The sequence below is a fragment of the Phocoena sinus genome, chromosome 2 (genome assembly GCF_008692025.1).
Source record: "Phocoena sinus isolate mPhoSin1 chromosome 2, mPhoSin1.pri, whole genome shotgun sequence".
Classification (NCBI taxonomy): domain Eukaryota; kingdom Metazoa; phylum Chordata; class Mammalia; order Artiodactyla; family Phocoenidae; genus Phocoena; species Phocoena sinus.
The window spans coordinates 124194161-124206963 of record NC_045764.1 but is presented as its reverse complement, the minus strand read 5'-3'; the positions used below and the strand labels follow the sequence as shown (position 1 = coordinate 124206963).

Below are 12803 nucleotides of genomic sequence, written 5' to 3'. Positions count from 1 at the left end.
TTTTATCCAAGATTACTCAGGCTCATTAAAAAGACAGAACAAAAACTGTGGGACTACTACTGATTCTCTGAAACCTTTAAATGTCTTAGCGGCAGACAGAGAAGTCACTAATCATTAGAGAAAAACTCATTTCTTTTTGTACTAACTTCAGAAGGTGAACTGAAAGTTACCTTCAACTGAACATTCACTTTCAACATCAAGGCCCAGTGAAAGACTTTGAAAATGGATTTGGAAATATTTAATTAGAGCTAAGTTCTTTCAAGGACTTTAGATGCTTCTGGTAAAGATCTAATAAAATAGTGTTAGACAGAAGTGTTTGGATATTTTAAGCTCAACAAATAGCCTGTTCAATTATTAAGCCTTTCTCAGTCCCTTAAACTATAATCAATAATCCCTCATCCCCGGGTTCATCTCAACTCCAGAATTTATATATCATTTATTGTATTATACCTTGACCCCACACTTTACTTAGTATATAAGCCTGATCTAAGGTCAGTGAAGTCCTATCTGCCTAAACCATCACAGTGCTTTCACTAATGCCTTGTATATATTGGAGGAGAGATAAAGGTCTACTGAATACAATAAATTGTCAGTAGTTTTATTACCCTTTCTAGCAAGATAACTGCTATCTCTATCTCTATACCCATAATTTTACCTATATCTAGTATCTACCTATCTATCTAGATATAAATACAGAGATGTAGATATATAAATGGGTATAGACACAAATCTGCATCTGAATTACTTCTTAGCATTTAACTACTGTGTCTCTAAGGATACACAATCTCTATATATGTTACTAAAAGTTTTAGTGGTTCTGCCACAATCACAGGTTATAATTCAGATTTAGAGAGGAGTGCAACAGTGTTACACCAAATGTTTACACAAAGCCATTGTTTTAGGAGAACTTTTAAATAAAAGGCCAGAGGAAATTCATATACTTAATCATTCACAAATTAATGAATTGGTTCTTTTGGCAAATCAAAGAATGAAATATTTAGTAGAATGTGAACCCTGGAGGGAAAGAATTTCTGTTTTGTTCTGGTGTGTTCTTAGAGGCTGGAAGAGTGTGTGGAACATGATGAGGTCTCAATAAATACTTCTGAGGTGAAGGAATGTATGAACTCTAAGAAACATATAAATCAGAAAACAATTTTCAGCAAACCTTCTTTATTCTCTGATCTGAAGTAATAATTGTATATTGCCTGCATGGATTCTTAGCCATAAAATTTTTTTCTTGGATGTTTCTACAACATCCAGAAGACGTTCAATTTGACCCTACCTCAATCTCAATAAGGGAAGACAAAAGATGCTCATCTACAGACAGAATCTGATCACTGTTTTTCCACTTAGAGACGAAAAGCTTCCTTTTTACAGACAAAATGATTGACAGTGATGACATCCAATTATAACTTTTTTTCTCATTTGGGGGTACTAGGAGGTTTTCTCTCCTCTCAGCTAGCATGTCCTGATTTTTTATGATAAATATAAAGGAGTATTCTTTATAAAACTAAAGACTGTCGTTCCTATTTGTTCATTTTTTGCATCCATTCTCAAGAGATAATAGATATTGTCCTGCACATACTAGTTTGGATTTCTATAAGTTCACAGATGAAGGAAACGTCACTTGCCAAATGGCCAAAAACTGCACTAGTCCTGCTCAAAAGGTCCTGGCCAAGAACCACTGCAATTCATATCATCTTTCTTTGCCTGTGTCAAAATATCAGGAACATTAATCAGCGTAGACATGCCAAATGCAACGAAACACTTTTTAAATGCTACCACTTAGAAATCATTTTATATGAAGCACACAAGAGTGTAAAAAGGAACGCCCAGTTGTTCACTCAGTAGACCTAATATCCAGCCACAGCTTTGTCAATTAATTCCTGGATGATGCTTTTTGAAGAAACAACAAAGGTGGCAATTATAGAATGAAAAATAAAAAGGAAATAACTAAGAAAAAACACACATCCATTAACTGCTAAGATCAAAGGGATCTTTCATATAACTCATAAACAGCTTAAATATTAGTAGTTACGATGACTTTCAAGTTTACTTTTGAGTAAGGGTTCACCATAGTATTAATCAGAGACCTTATAAATTGGGTTTGGGAGTGAAATCTGCTAGCATGGCATTATAACACAGATATTTACACCCGGATTTACACATTAGAATTTATCGTACTTCATTGTCACTATGTGTAATTTATAACACCATTCTTATTGAAAAACAAATGAGATGAGGGTAGAATCTATAGTACAGATTGACAATTTTATCATACTTTGACACATCATTCCTAAAATGTGCTAAGTCTCTTGAGTGAAGATATTTATCTAAATAAATTAATCTAATACTATACAAATTGATCATTTAGCTTAGGGATGATTAACTTCCTTGAAAGTGTGAGCAGAATGACTGTGATTTTCTATAATATTTTTTATCATGAAATTGTCCTGATATTTTATTTTACATTGGCAACAATCCATCACCACTACCATGTCTTCCAATCTGCTGGATTTATAGTCTTAAATCTACAATTCTTGAAGAATTATAAAATCAACTTTTTAGTCTTAGCTAAATTAGGAGAGAAAAATCCTTCATTTTCTAAACGTCGAGATGTTCTTTATAAAGAAGAGTTTATATCAACTCCACAGCATTACATATAGATACACATAGTTATCGTCCTTTTTAGAAGTGTACTTTCTTTAGTGCACAAGTTTGCGTTAGGGTTGTACTGAGTTCATTTTTTTTCTATGGGATAAAAGGTGCTTTAATGAAATCAATCTTTGGAGATGTAAATTTACTTTTACTGGGAAGGTATCTATACTTTATCCCAATTGCTAAACAGTATTTTCTTTGCATGCTGTCTCACATATAAAATTTTAATAAATTACTGCTTTTGTAAAAGTGCAGTGTTTTCAATCTTGTGATAAACACAGAATTAAGATTTAGTTAGAACAGTGTGGATAAATAGGATAAAAGGAGGAAGAAGAGGAAGAGGCATCAATAGAGCTGGAATTATCGGGTTGGCCAAAAAGTTAGTTCCATAACATCTTACAGAAAAACCCAAATGAACTTTTTGGCCAGCCCAATATTTATTATTCTGAGGAAATGATAACAGATCTCATCCCCATGATGGAGTTATCCAAATTCTGTCTAACAAATATAGCTGCATAATCCACATAAACCAACTGAGAGTGCATTTTGCCTTTGAGGAAGAACAGAAATTCAGGAATCATGGTGGTGTCAGGAATAAGGGAGAAAGCATGGCTGATCTAGGGGGTCAAACTTAGATGTAGAGCCACCAGGCATGGTATCTCAGGATGTTGTACAAATCAGGAAGTCATGGCCTAGGGAAAAAGCCAACAAGAGATAGGGACAATTCTGTAGTTTAAAAAGTTATTACTTCTCAAACCCCAACCTTAATCTTGTCCTGGGATTAGGACTTTAGTATTAATTCTAAACCCAGCTGGTTGGAGACTGTGAGATTGCTAATATAGGTATGGTGTGTGTTGATCAGAATTGGTTCAGTGGTTGGATACGACTGAGTCTAAAGCCAAGGATAGCAGGTGATGGCTATGGAAAGGCAGCAAAGATTGACACTGGTCTAGAATAAATATTGAAGGCAAATTATATGTTGGATGATGGTTTACAGATCTTTTGAGAAGATATATTCCAGTCTAAGTACAGAAGAACAGACTGATTCTATACATTTTACCCCAAATTATATGGATAATAAAAATAATAGTTCCCTTTTTTGGGTAAACCGTATGTGCAGTTACAGATGCTGAGTTATTAGTATGTTATCCCATTAAATCCCCAAACAGTGATACAAAAATTACATACAGTTGTTATCCTATTTTAATAATGTAGAATCTGAGACTTAGAGAAATTAAGTGGGGCCAGGGTTTAAATTATGGCCTGTGAATTAGTTACTTATTGCTCCATAATTAATTATCCCAAAATTCAGTAGTTGAAAAAAAATTATCTTACACTTTCAGTAGGTTAGGTAGTGGCTTAGCTGGGTGTTTCTGATTAGAGTCCTTTAAGAGCCTACAGTAAAGGTGTCAGCTGGGACTGCAGTTTTCCCAGGGCTTGACTAGAGAAGGATCTCTTAAACGCTCACACATGTGGCTACTGACAGGTCTCAGAAGATCTCCTTCCAAGCTCACACACATGAAACTCTCCCTAGAGCTGCCTCAAAAACTGGCAAGGTCTTTCAGGCTCGGCAAGCCAAGAGAGAGTGAGAGAAAGCACCAAGACAGAAGCCAAACTCTTTTTTATAACCTAATCTTGGAAGCAACATCCCATCACTTCTTCCATATTCTATTGTTTAGAAGCAAGTCTAGTGCACAATGAGAGGGGATTTCACAAAAGCCTGAATACTAGGAGGTAAGGACTCTTAGGGGCCATTTTACAGGATGCCCACCATAATATGTATTCCTCTGAAGCTATATTCTCAACAAAAACACTCTATCACCTTTCTCTTAATTTTTAAACTCTAACCTCTCCTGCTTGGATTTTTCTAACTACACAGTCATAGATCTATAATATCACAAGCCAAACAGAATAGCTATTTCTTCATTTTTTGCTTAGTTGATAACTGTCCTTTAGAAAAGATGAACAACTCTGCAAAACGTAGCACGTTCAATCTTCCTGAAGCATATATTTTTCATTGTATAGCAGGTTCCTGCTATTAAGATAAGAAATAAAATGAAACTGAGCTTTCAACCTTGCCTGTGAGGCAAGCTTTTTTCCACTGATACTCTCTTTGTGAAATGTAGATGCAAGAGTAAAATCAATGCTTCTTCTATAACAAAACCTGAATGAATGCATGGTGCCTACATTTAGAAACCCCAATGCATACATTTTTAATCTTTATTTTATTAAATATAATAAATTCAAACTTAGGAAGCTAAGCAACAATGCTGTTTTATTTCTATCTGATACAGTTGCATTTTGTGAGCAATTAGTTTTTCACGTATTCTGATTTATTAATGTAAAACTAATTTATTTCCTACATAGTACAGAAAGGAAAGAAAAATAAATTCTACCAAGGTTGTAAAATTTTAATAATTTCTTTTTCAAAATAGTAAAGAAAACTTAATTTCATAAATATTTAAATCCTACTTTCCTTTAAAAAAGTATTGGCTCTACACAATGATATTCAAACAGGCTGCTCTATCTCAATTCTCATTTGGTTTATCAAGGATTTAGGTTTTCTTCAAAGAAATAATTAGTTTTATTTAATCATTTCTTCACCTTGAAAGAGTACTCCTACTAGCATTATATAATGCAAAAATAAAATGTGAATCAATTTTAGCAATAATCTAGAAAAGTGTAATAAGCTTACAGGACTCATTTTATGAAAGTGTGTCAGAACTGATTCCATTTTTCAGTTACATTTTATTTTTATTAAAAATATATAAACATGCTTTTAAAAGGCAAATAGCACTACAAAGTTTATAACAAAATGTAGCTATTTCCTATTCCTCTCTTCCTGACCCATAAATCTTATTCTCCAACAGCATCCCCTAATACACCTTTAGCTGTTTCCTCAGGCATTTAACATTCCTATATGGTATTTCTTCAGTTTTCAATTTTAGGCAGTTATTTTGTTTTAAATGGAAGATGAGAATTTACCTCTCTTACAAATAACTCACACACAACAGACACACAAGCATACAGACTCCCATACATAGTCCCTATAGCTTCCTAATGTAGTTACATCATAATATTAACTAAATCAATGTGCAGTGCTTACATGGATTCTGATGAGGTTAATACTGCTCACAATGAGACTAAGTGGTATACTACTGATCTCAGGTGGCCTCGGCCTGCAGTGGCTTGAAGCAGGGTTTTGGTTCCCGGTCAGAGATTGAGGTCGGGTCGCGGAAGTGAAACACCGAATCCGAGACACTAGACCAGGGGTCAGTGACAAGGCCCTGGCCCTTCGGCTTTGCAGAAAAGAATTCCCACAAAGACGGAAGGTAGTGAAATAAGTGCTTATTAGGAGGAAAACAGTACAGTACGTATGGAGAGACACACAGGCGGACTCAGAGAGTCGCACACTCGTAGTAGTTTAAATCATTTATATGGGGCATTTCTTCCAGGCTTCCTTTAGCCAATCATTTTGTTTTGCCTGGTTCTAAGCCCATTATTTGGTTTATCTCAGGATCCTCCCATGTGTGCGTGTGCATCTCTTAGCCAAGATGGAGTCTAGCAAAGAGGTCTATGGGTAGTTGACATCTCTTACTATGGGGTGGCGCCCCCTCCCTTTTTGACCTCCAAGGAGCTTTGTAGTCGGGAAGGTCTCCTTGACTTCAAGAATGAGAAATACGTGGTCTTTTATCTTCTATCTGGGAAGGGCCCAGCCTCCTCTCTCAATTGTCCTGCTATTCTCATCTTGGAGTATCAGTCCACTGGGAACGAATCTCTAACTGCTTACCCTGGGGGTGCCCATCTACCTCCCACCTCACTACGACTGCAACTCTTTTACAACTTCTTGTTTCTCCTGAAGATAATAATTGCTTTAATACTTTTCATTTCCTGTCCCATAAATTCAAATGCATTTACAAATTGCTGCTAGCCTGTTTTGAGCTACATAAATGTGTATTATACACATACATTGACATACACAGGATGACATGTAGTGTTTTTGTCACTTGAGACTTACTTCCTCAGGTTCCACTCAGAGATTGTTTCACTCAGGGGCAGTTTTCATCGGGAACTGCCAAAATTTGTCAGGACAAGATGCTTAGTTATAAATCATACAACTTTACACTCAAATATACTATGTTTGTGACACTGCATATACAAGTATACGCCCTTAACACACAGGAATTCAGATAAATTGTATTTTTGTACAATTTTCATCAAAAAAAATTGTGGTGCATTTATAATCACAAATTCTATATTATCCAGTACTTTCCCGACTGAAGAGAATGTCCATTTTTTTCTGGGCTTTGATGAGAACTGAATGCTCTGCTTACAGTTTGCATGCATGATGGTTGATAGATTTTTCCGCCTCTGTAAATTTCACATCCTCCATCTCCTTCCCTACCTAGATCTTTCTGGTGTCAGCTGCAAAAGGACACATTCTTATTGTGATAAATCTCTGGCTCTGAACTTTGATGCCACTAAGGCAGTTAGCATAATGGTAAGAGGAGATTACTAGAAGCTATTCTTACACTTCCAACTGGCAAAACTTTAATTATACATGGAAATGACATAAGCCTCATAAATATATCCTACTAAACACAATATAATGTCTCCAACACAGCTTCTTCTTAGCTGGATCCCAAAAATGCCTAGCACACCTATACAAGGAAATGTGACTGTCTTAACCAATAGTGGTTATCTTTCTTTAAAATTTTTTCAAAATCATTTGATTATGTCACCACATTGCTAGGGCCCTTTCCATTCATTGAAAGGGGGAACTGTGCAAGTGAGGGATTCTAAAATTGAAGATTCATTAACTTTAGGGTAAATCCACCAATCCCCCACCCCCTGCCACTTTTATCAAGCATATGCAGCAGTGGCTTCCTGAGAAGCGGATAGGGAAAGTTAACACTTGAGTCCTTGCATGTCTAAAGACGTCTTTAGCCCACCTTTACATTTAATTATTAGTTGGTTATGAATAGAATTCTAGGTTGAAAATCATTTTCCTAAAGAACTTTGAGGGTATACTAAGAAGTCCAATGTCATTCTAAATCCAGTTCCCTCTATGTGATCTGTTTTATATATATTTTCTTTTGGATGATTTTAGGACTTGTTATAGGTTAAATTGTGTCCTCTTAAAAATCATATGTGAAGTCCTTTTCCCCACTACCTCAGAATATGACCTTATTTGGAAGTAGTGTCGTTATAGATACAATTACTTAAGATGAAGTCAATAGGGTTGGTTCTAATCCAATCTGATTGATGTTCTTATAAAAAGGGAAAATTTGGACAAAGAGTAAACACACATAGGGGGAAGACAACAGGAAGAGACACAGAAATAATACGGTCATCTACAAGCCAAGGAGAAAGGCCTGGAATAGGTCCTTCCTGCATAGCCCTCGAAAGAAACAAGCTCTGCCAGCACCTTGATCTTGTGCTTCTAGCTTCCCAAACTGTGAGACGACAATTTTTTTTTTAAGTCACTCAGTTTGGGGTACTTTCTTACAGAAGCCCTGGAAAACAAATACAGGACCTTCTCTTTATTTTCAGTGTTCTAAAATTAGATCATGATATGCTTTTAATTTTTTTTGTTCTGACTTCCCTTTTAATATGGAAACACAGGCCCTTCATTTTGGGGATTTTTTAAAATGTCTTTAATAAACTGCTACCTTCAGTTTTCTGTTTTTTCTGAAATTTATGTTCACATCTGAATTGAAATTCTTAGTTTAGTCCTTTAACTTTCTCATTTCAAATGTTTTTATCATTGTCTTTTTTTCACCACTTACTGAGTGATTTCCTCAATTTTGTGTTCTAGCCCTTCTTTGAATATATTTCTACTGTATTAGTTTTAATATCTAAGAAGTCTTGTTTCCTGAGTGTTCCTTCTTTCATATTATTCTGGGTTTGTTGTTGTCTGTATCTTCTTTTTCTTAATTTTTTTTTAATTCAGAAGATTGGAGGTTTGCATTGGGATCAGTTTGGCAGGTCTAGTTGGTCTTGGCTTTTTCACTCACACACACACACTCCTGCTCATTTAATAGATGGGTTAAGAGCAGTTATCTTTTCATTGTTCCCTGTCTCAGGGGAAATCATTCACTCTTTCACCATAAAGTATGTTGTTAGCTGTAGTTTTATTTCAGAATTGCCCTCTGTCAAGTTTAAGAAGTTCACTTCTATTCTTAGTTTTCTGGGCATTTTTATCGTGAAGGATTATTGATGTTTTTTCAAATGCTTTTTCTGCATCTATTGAGCTGATTACTTGATTTTTTTTTTTTTTTCTGCGGTACGCGGGCCTCTCACTGTTGTGGCCTCTCTGGTTGCGGAGCACAGGCTCCGGACGCGCAGGCTCAGCGGCCACGGCTCACGGGCCCAACTGCTCCGCGGCATGTGGGATCTTCCTGGACCGGGCCATGAACCTGCGTCCCCTGCATCGGCTGGCGGACTCTCAACTACTGCGCCACCAGGGAAGCCCAATTATATATTTTTCAGTATATTTTTATCATGAAAAAGGAAGAAAAGTCACTATATCCCACCTGAATGGCTAAATGGAAAGAGCTAAACAGTATCAAATGTTGGCAAGGATGTGGAACAACCAGGACTTTAATACATTCCTGGTGGGAATTATTATTTCCACAGTCATGTTGGAAGGAAAATAGCTTGGGAGTATAATCAGAAGCTGAACATATGCATATATTCAATTCCATTCCTATGTATATGCCGAACAGAAGTTTATGTATATTTTTACCAACAGATCTGTATATAAATGTTCATAATAGCACTGTTTTTAATAGCCCAAAACTGATAACTTAAATCAATAACAAAATAAGTTGTAGTATCATCACACAATGGAATACTGTATAGCAGTGAAAATAAATGGACGATCGCCAGGGAAGTCATGCACAAACCTCATAAATATAATGTTAAGGGACAGAAACCAGAGTCAAAGAGTATACACTATGTGATTCCAGTACGTAAAGTTGAAAAAGCAAACAACATTCATCTATGGTGTTGGAAGCTAGGGTGGTGGTTACCCTTGAGTGACTGCAAGGGGGCACTTCCAGAGTTGCAGTGATGTTCTGATTCTTCGCCAGGTGCTAGTTTTGTGGGGTTGCTTATCTTGTGAAATGTCATCGAGCGGTATGCTTACGATGGCACACTAGCTAATACTTGCTGTTCTGATTGCGAGCTAATACCTGGGCAGGGAACGGCTAAGTCTAGATGAGAGTGCTTGCGGTTCTGATTGCTAGCTAATACTTATTTCTGTCCACTGAATAGCCCGAGGGGACATGAATCCTGTACTTGCTTTGTTTACTGACCTTCAGGGGGAATAAGCGTTTATAAAAAGAATAGGGGGATAGTGAAGGAGAGCTTCCCAGACCATAGTCTGACTTTGAGCCATGGCCCTGGGGGGCAAAGCCAGAAAGGAGTGGAGGCCAGATGCAGCACTGCTGTTGGCGCTGAGCACGTGTATGAGGTGGGGCTGCCCTTGACTGGACACTGGGTCTCAGACTGTGGCACAGCTGACATCACAGAATCCACTGTGAGGCTACGGCTGGGCTTCAGGACCTAGAAATTCAGACAAAACACTGCATGCATTCTCAGATTGTTTGTTTTTTTATTTAAATTGCAGTAAGGAAGCTGAAATGGGCTCTCCAGTGGTATCTCCCTGAGCCCTGGTCCCGTTTGCAGCTCGCAGCTCTAGGTCCTATTGATGGGCTTCAGCGGTCACTGGCTCCATGGTGTCAGATATCACACCTCCAGCGATCTCCAGCCCCTGGCCACTCTCTGCTGTCTCTACGATGGCCTCCATTCAGGTCCCTTCCACTGGCTTCGCCAGGATGCTCACATATTTATCGCGTGAGGAGGCCACTGTCTTTGTAGTAAGACTGGCTCTGACGTTCCTGAAGAAAGAGCTGATCCTGCTGAGTCTCTCGGTGGAGGGACCTGAACTCGCTGTAGATAAGCTCCTGCCTGATTTGTGCGAGGTCCTGGACTCGTTGGTGATGGGAGCACAGCTGATGCCTTTGTGAGCAGTGCCCTGCTCGCTGCCCCCCGGGCTGCCGTGGCCTTTGTCCTTTTGGTCATCTCTAGTGGCTCTGCGGCCGCCTGAGCACGGGCCAGCTGCTTTCTGGATGGTCTTGTTCCCCGCTGCCTTGTGGTGGCTTTCCACTGAACAGCAGAGCGAGGGGCTCATAAGAGCTCTGTCCTCTCCCCAGTGCTCCCTCCTCTCCCTTCTTCCCTTGCGGGCCTGGGACACCCTCTGTGAGCTGCCATCCTGTTCACTCACTTTGCCTTCCTGGGGCAAGGTTGAGATGAGGGTCCCCTCATCCTCCTCGTCGGCTCTTCCTTCAGCAGTCTTGCTGGTAGGTTCTGCTCTGACCACAGTCATGCCGGCCTCTGGGGAGAGACTGGTGCACGTGCTGGAAGCATACTCTGAATAGTTCGCGGCACCTGCCAAGCATACCCTGAATTGTTCGCAGCACCGTTTTCCTGCTCCTCAGGGATGTTCTGGCAGTGCCCCCAGTGGCTATGTGGGTTTTCCTTCCTCCTGGACCGTTGCTGGCTGTGGCTGCTGTGGCCGTGCTCTGCTCTTCAGGGGCAGGAGACTTGATCACTGCCACGCTCAAAGCACGCACTGCAGTGCCTCCTGCCACCCCTGCTGTCTCCACCTTTGTTTGTTGTTGCCCGCGATGCTGACGCTTTGTCAAGCACTGTAGATTTTGCTTTTGCAGTGGCCACATAGGGCATGGTATCGGACTTGTGGGAGTCCAGCTGGATCCCCTCCCCACCAGCAAAAGCTGCAGACGTGGCCCTGGCCAGCTCAGAGCACGTGTGGAGGCTGCAGATGCTCACCTGGTCCTGATCCCACATTACTTGGAAATCCTCCACTGCCGGGCTCCTGCCGTCCTCCTCCTCCTCGAACACAGGCAGGCAGATCATGTTCCAGGCTGGAACGGCATAGGTGCGGCTGTGACTCTCCACTGGTGGTCGCAGGAGGTAAATCAGCTCTTCCCAAGAGGTGAAGAGGTCTTCCTGCGCGTCCAGAGGGGCACACAGCTGCAGGTACCAGGAGCGGCCAGTGGCAAACTTCACGCGCAACTGTTGTTTCTCACAATTGTGAGTGGAGATCCTCACGAGCGTCAGGGGAAGGAACCTGGTGAGCTCTAAGGTCTTTGCAGCCTCGTGGCTCTTGCCCTTGGCGGCCTGGCTGTGCTCAGTGTGCTCTTCACAGCCGGTGGCCCATTGGGCCAGCAGCATGGTGTCTGGGAGTGGGAGGACGGGGCTGCTGGATGTGATGCCCACGGTCACCATGCAGACACAGTTATGCACGTCAAGCAGGTCTCCCCTCTTCGTGATCTGGATGAAGTCGCTCTCGAATACCGGGGCGTCCTTGAATATGTGGTATTCGCCCTTGCGCAGTTGCTGCTGCAGCTTCCCCGTGGTGGTGTTGAACAGGCCCACCCCGGTGCTGCTCTGGGCCGTGTGATACGGGAACAGAGAGTCCCCACTCATGGCTGTCTTTGATCACGCCAGGCAGCGCGGTTAAGGTGGGCCCCTGGCTCTTCCCTCCCTCGGCCTCACTGGCAGAAGAGCGAGCTGCGGTGGTGCTTGTATGTCACACACAGGCGGCCCTACGGCAGGTCTTCCAAGCCCACCCCACAGGCCCCCACCTTTGCCTCAGGGTCTCCCAGAGGCAGGGGCGTGGGTAGGGGCACAGATGATCACAGCAGGGATGCTGTAGGGCGCCTGGACTCCAGGCTGAATCTCTTCAAGTGTGTAGAGAGGTATGGCAGGCTCCCCCTCTGCCTCACCTCACTTCTGCTTCTGGGTTTTTATCTCCCCAGGAGGCTGTGGTGAACTTCAGTCCCAGTGAGAGAAGTAACCACTTTCTCAGCCTAACCCCCTGGCACAGCCTGTTTATACTCTGATGCCCTTTGTGACCTATCACTGTCGCATAGCCCTTTCCTCATTGTGACCTATCACTGTCACATAGCCCTTTGCCTCATTGTGACCTATCACTGTCACATAGCCCTTTGCCTCATCCCCCAGCTGCCCCCTCAGGGCAGGGCCCCCATCCTCTCCCAAAGGAGGGGGAGGACATGTCCTCCCGCGGAGAAGAGGCCCATCCTGTCAGGGACTCA

General features: G+C 41.0%; 1 protein-coding gene across 1 annotated transcript; it reads right to left on the bottom strand.

Annotated features, from left to right (window-relative positions):
* Positions 1–10471: 10471 nt before the first annotated feature.
* Positions 10472–12174, bottom strand: LOC116749917 (protein FAM71A-like). Its single transcript, XM_032624760.1, has 3 exons — positions 11316–12174; positions 11126–11275; positions 10472–11094 (listed from the first exon to the last, which is right to left on the bottom strand). The coding sequence occupies exons 1-3, from the start codon at positions 12172–12174 to the stop codon at positions 10472–10474; spliced, it is 1632 nt and encodes a 543-aa protein (XP_032480651.1).
* Positions 12175–12803: the final 629 nt, after the last annotated feature.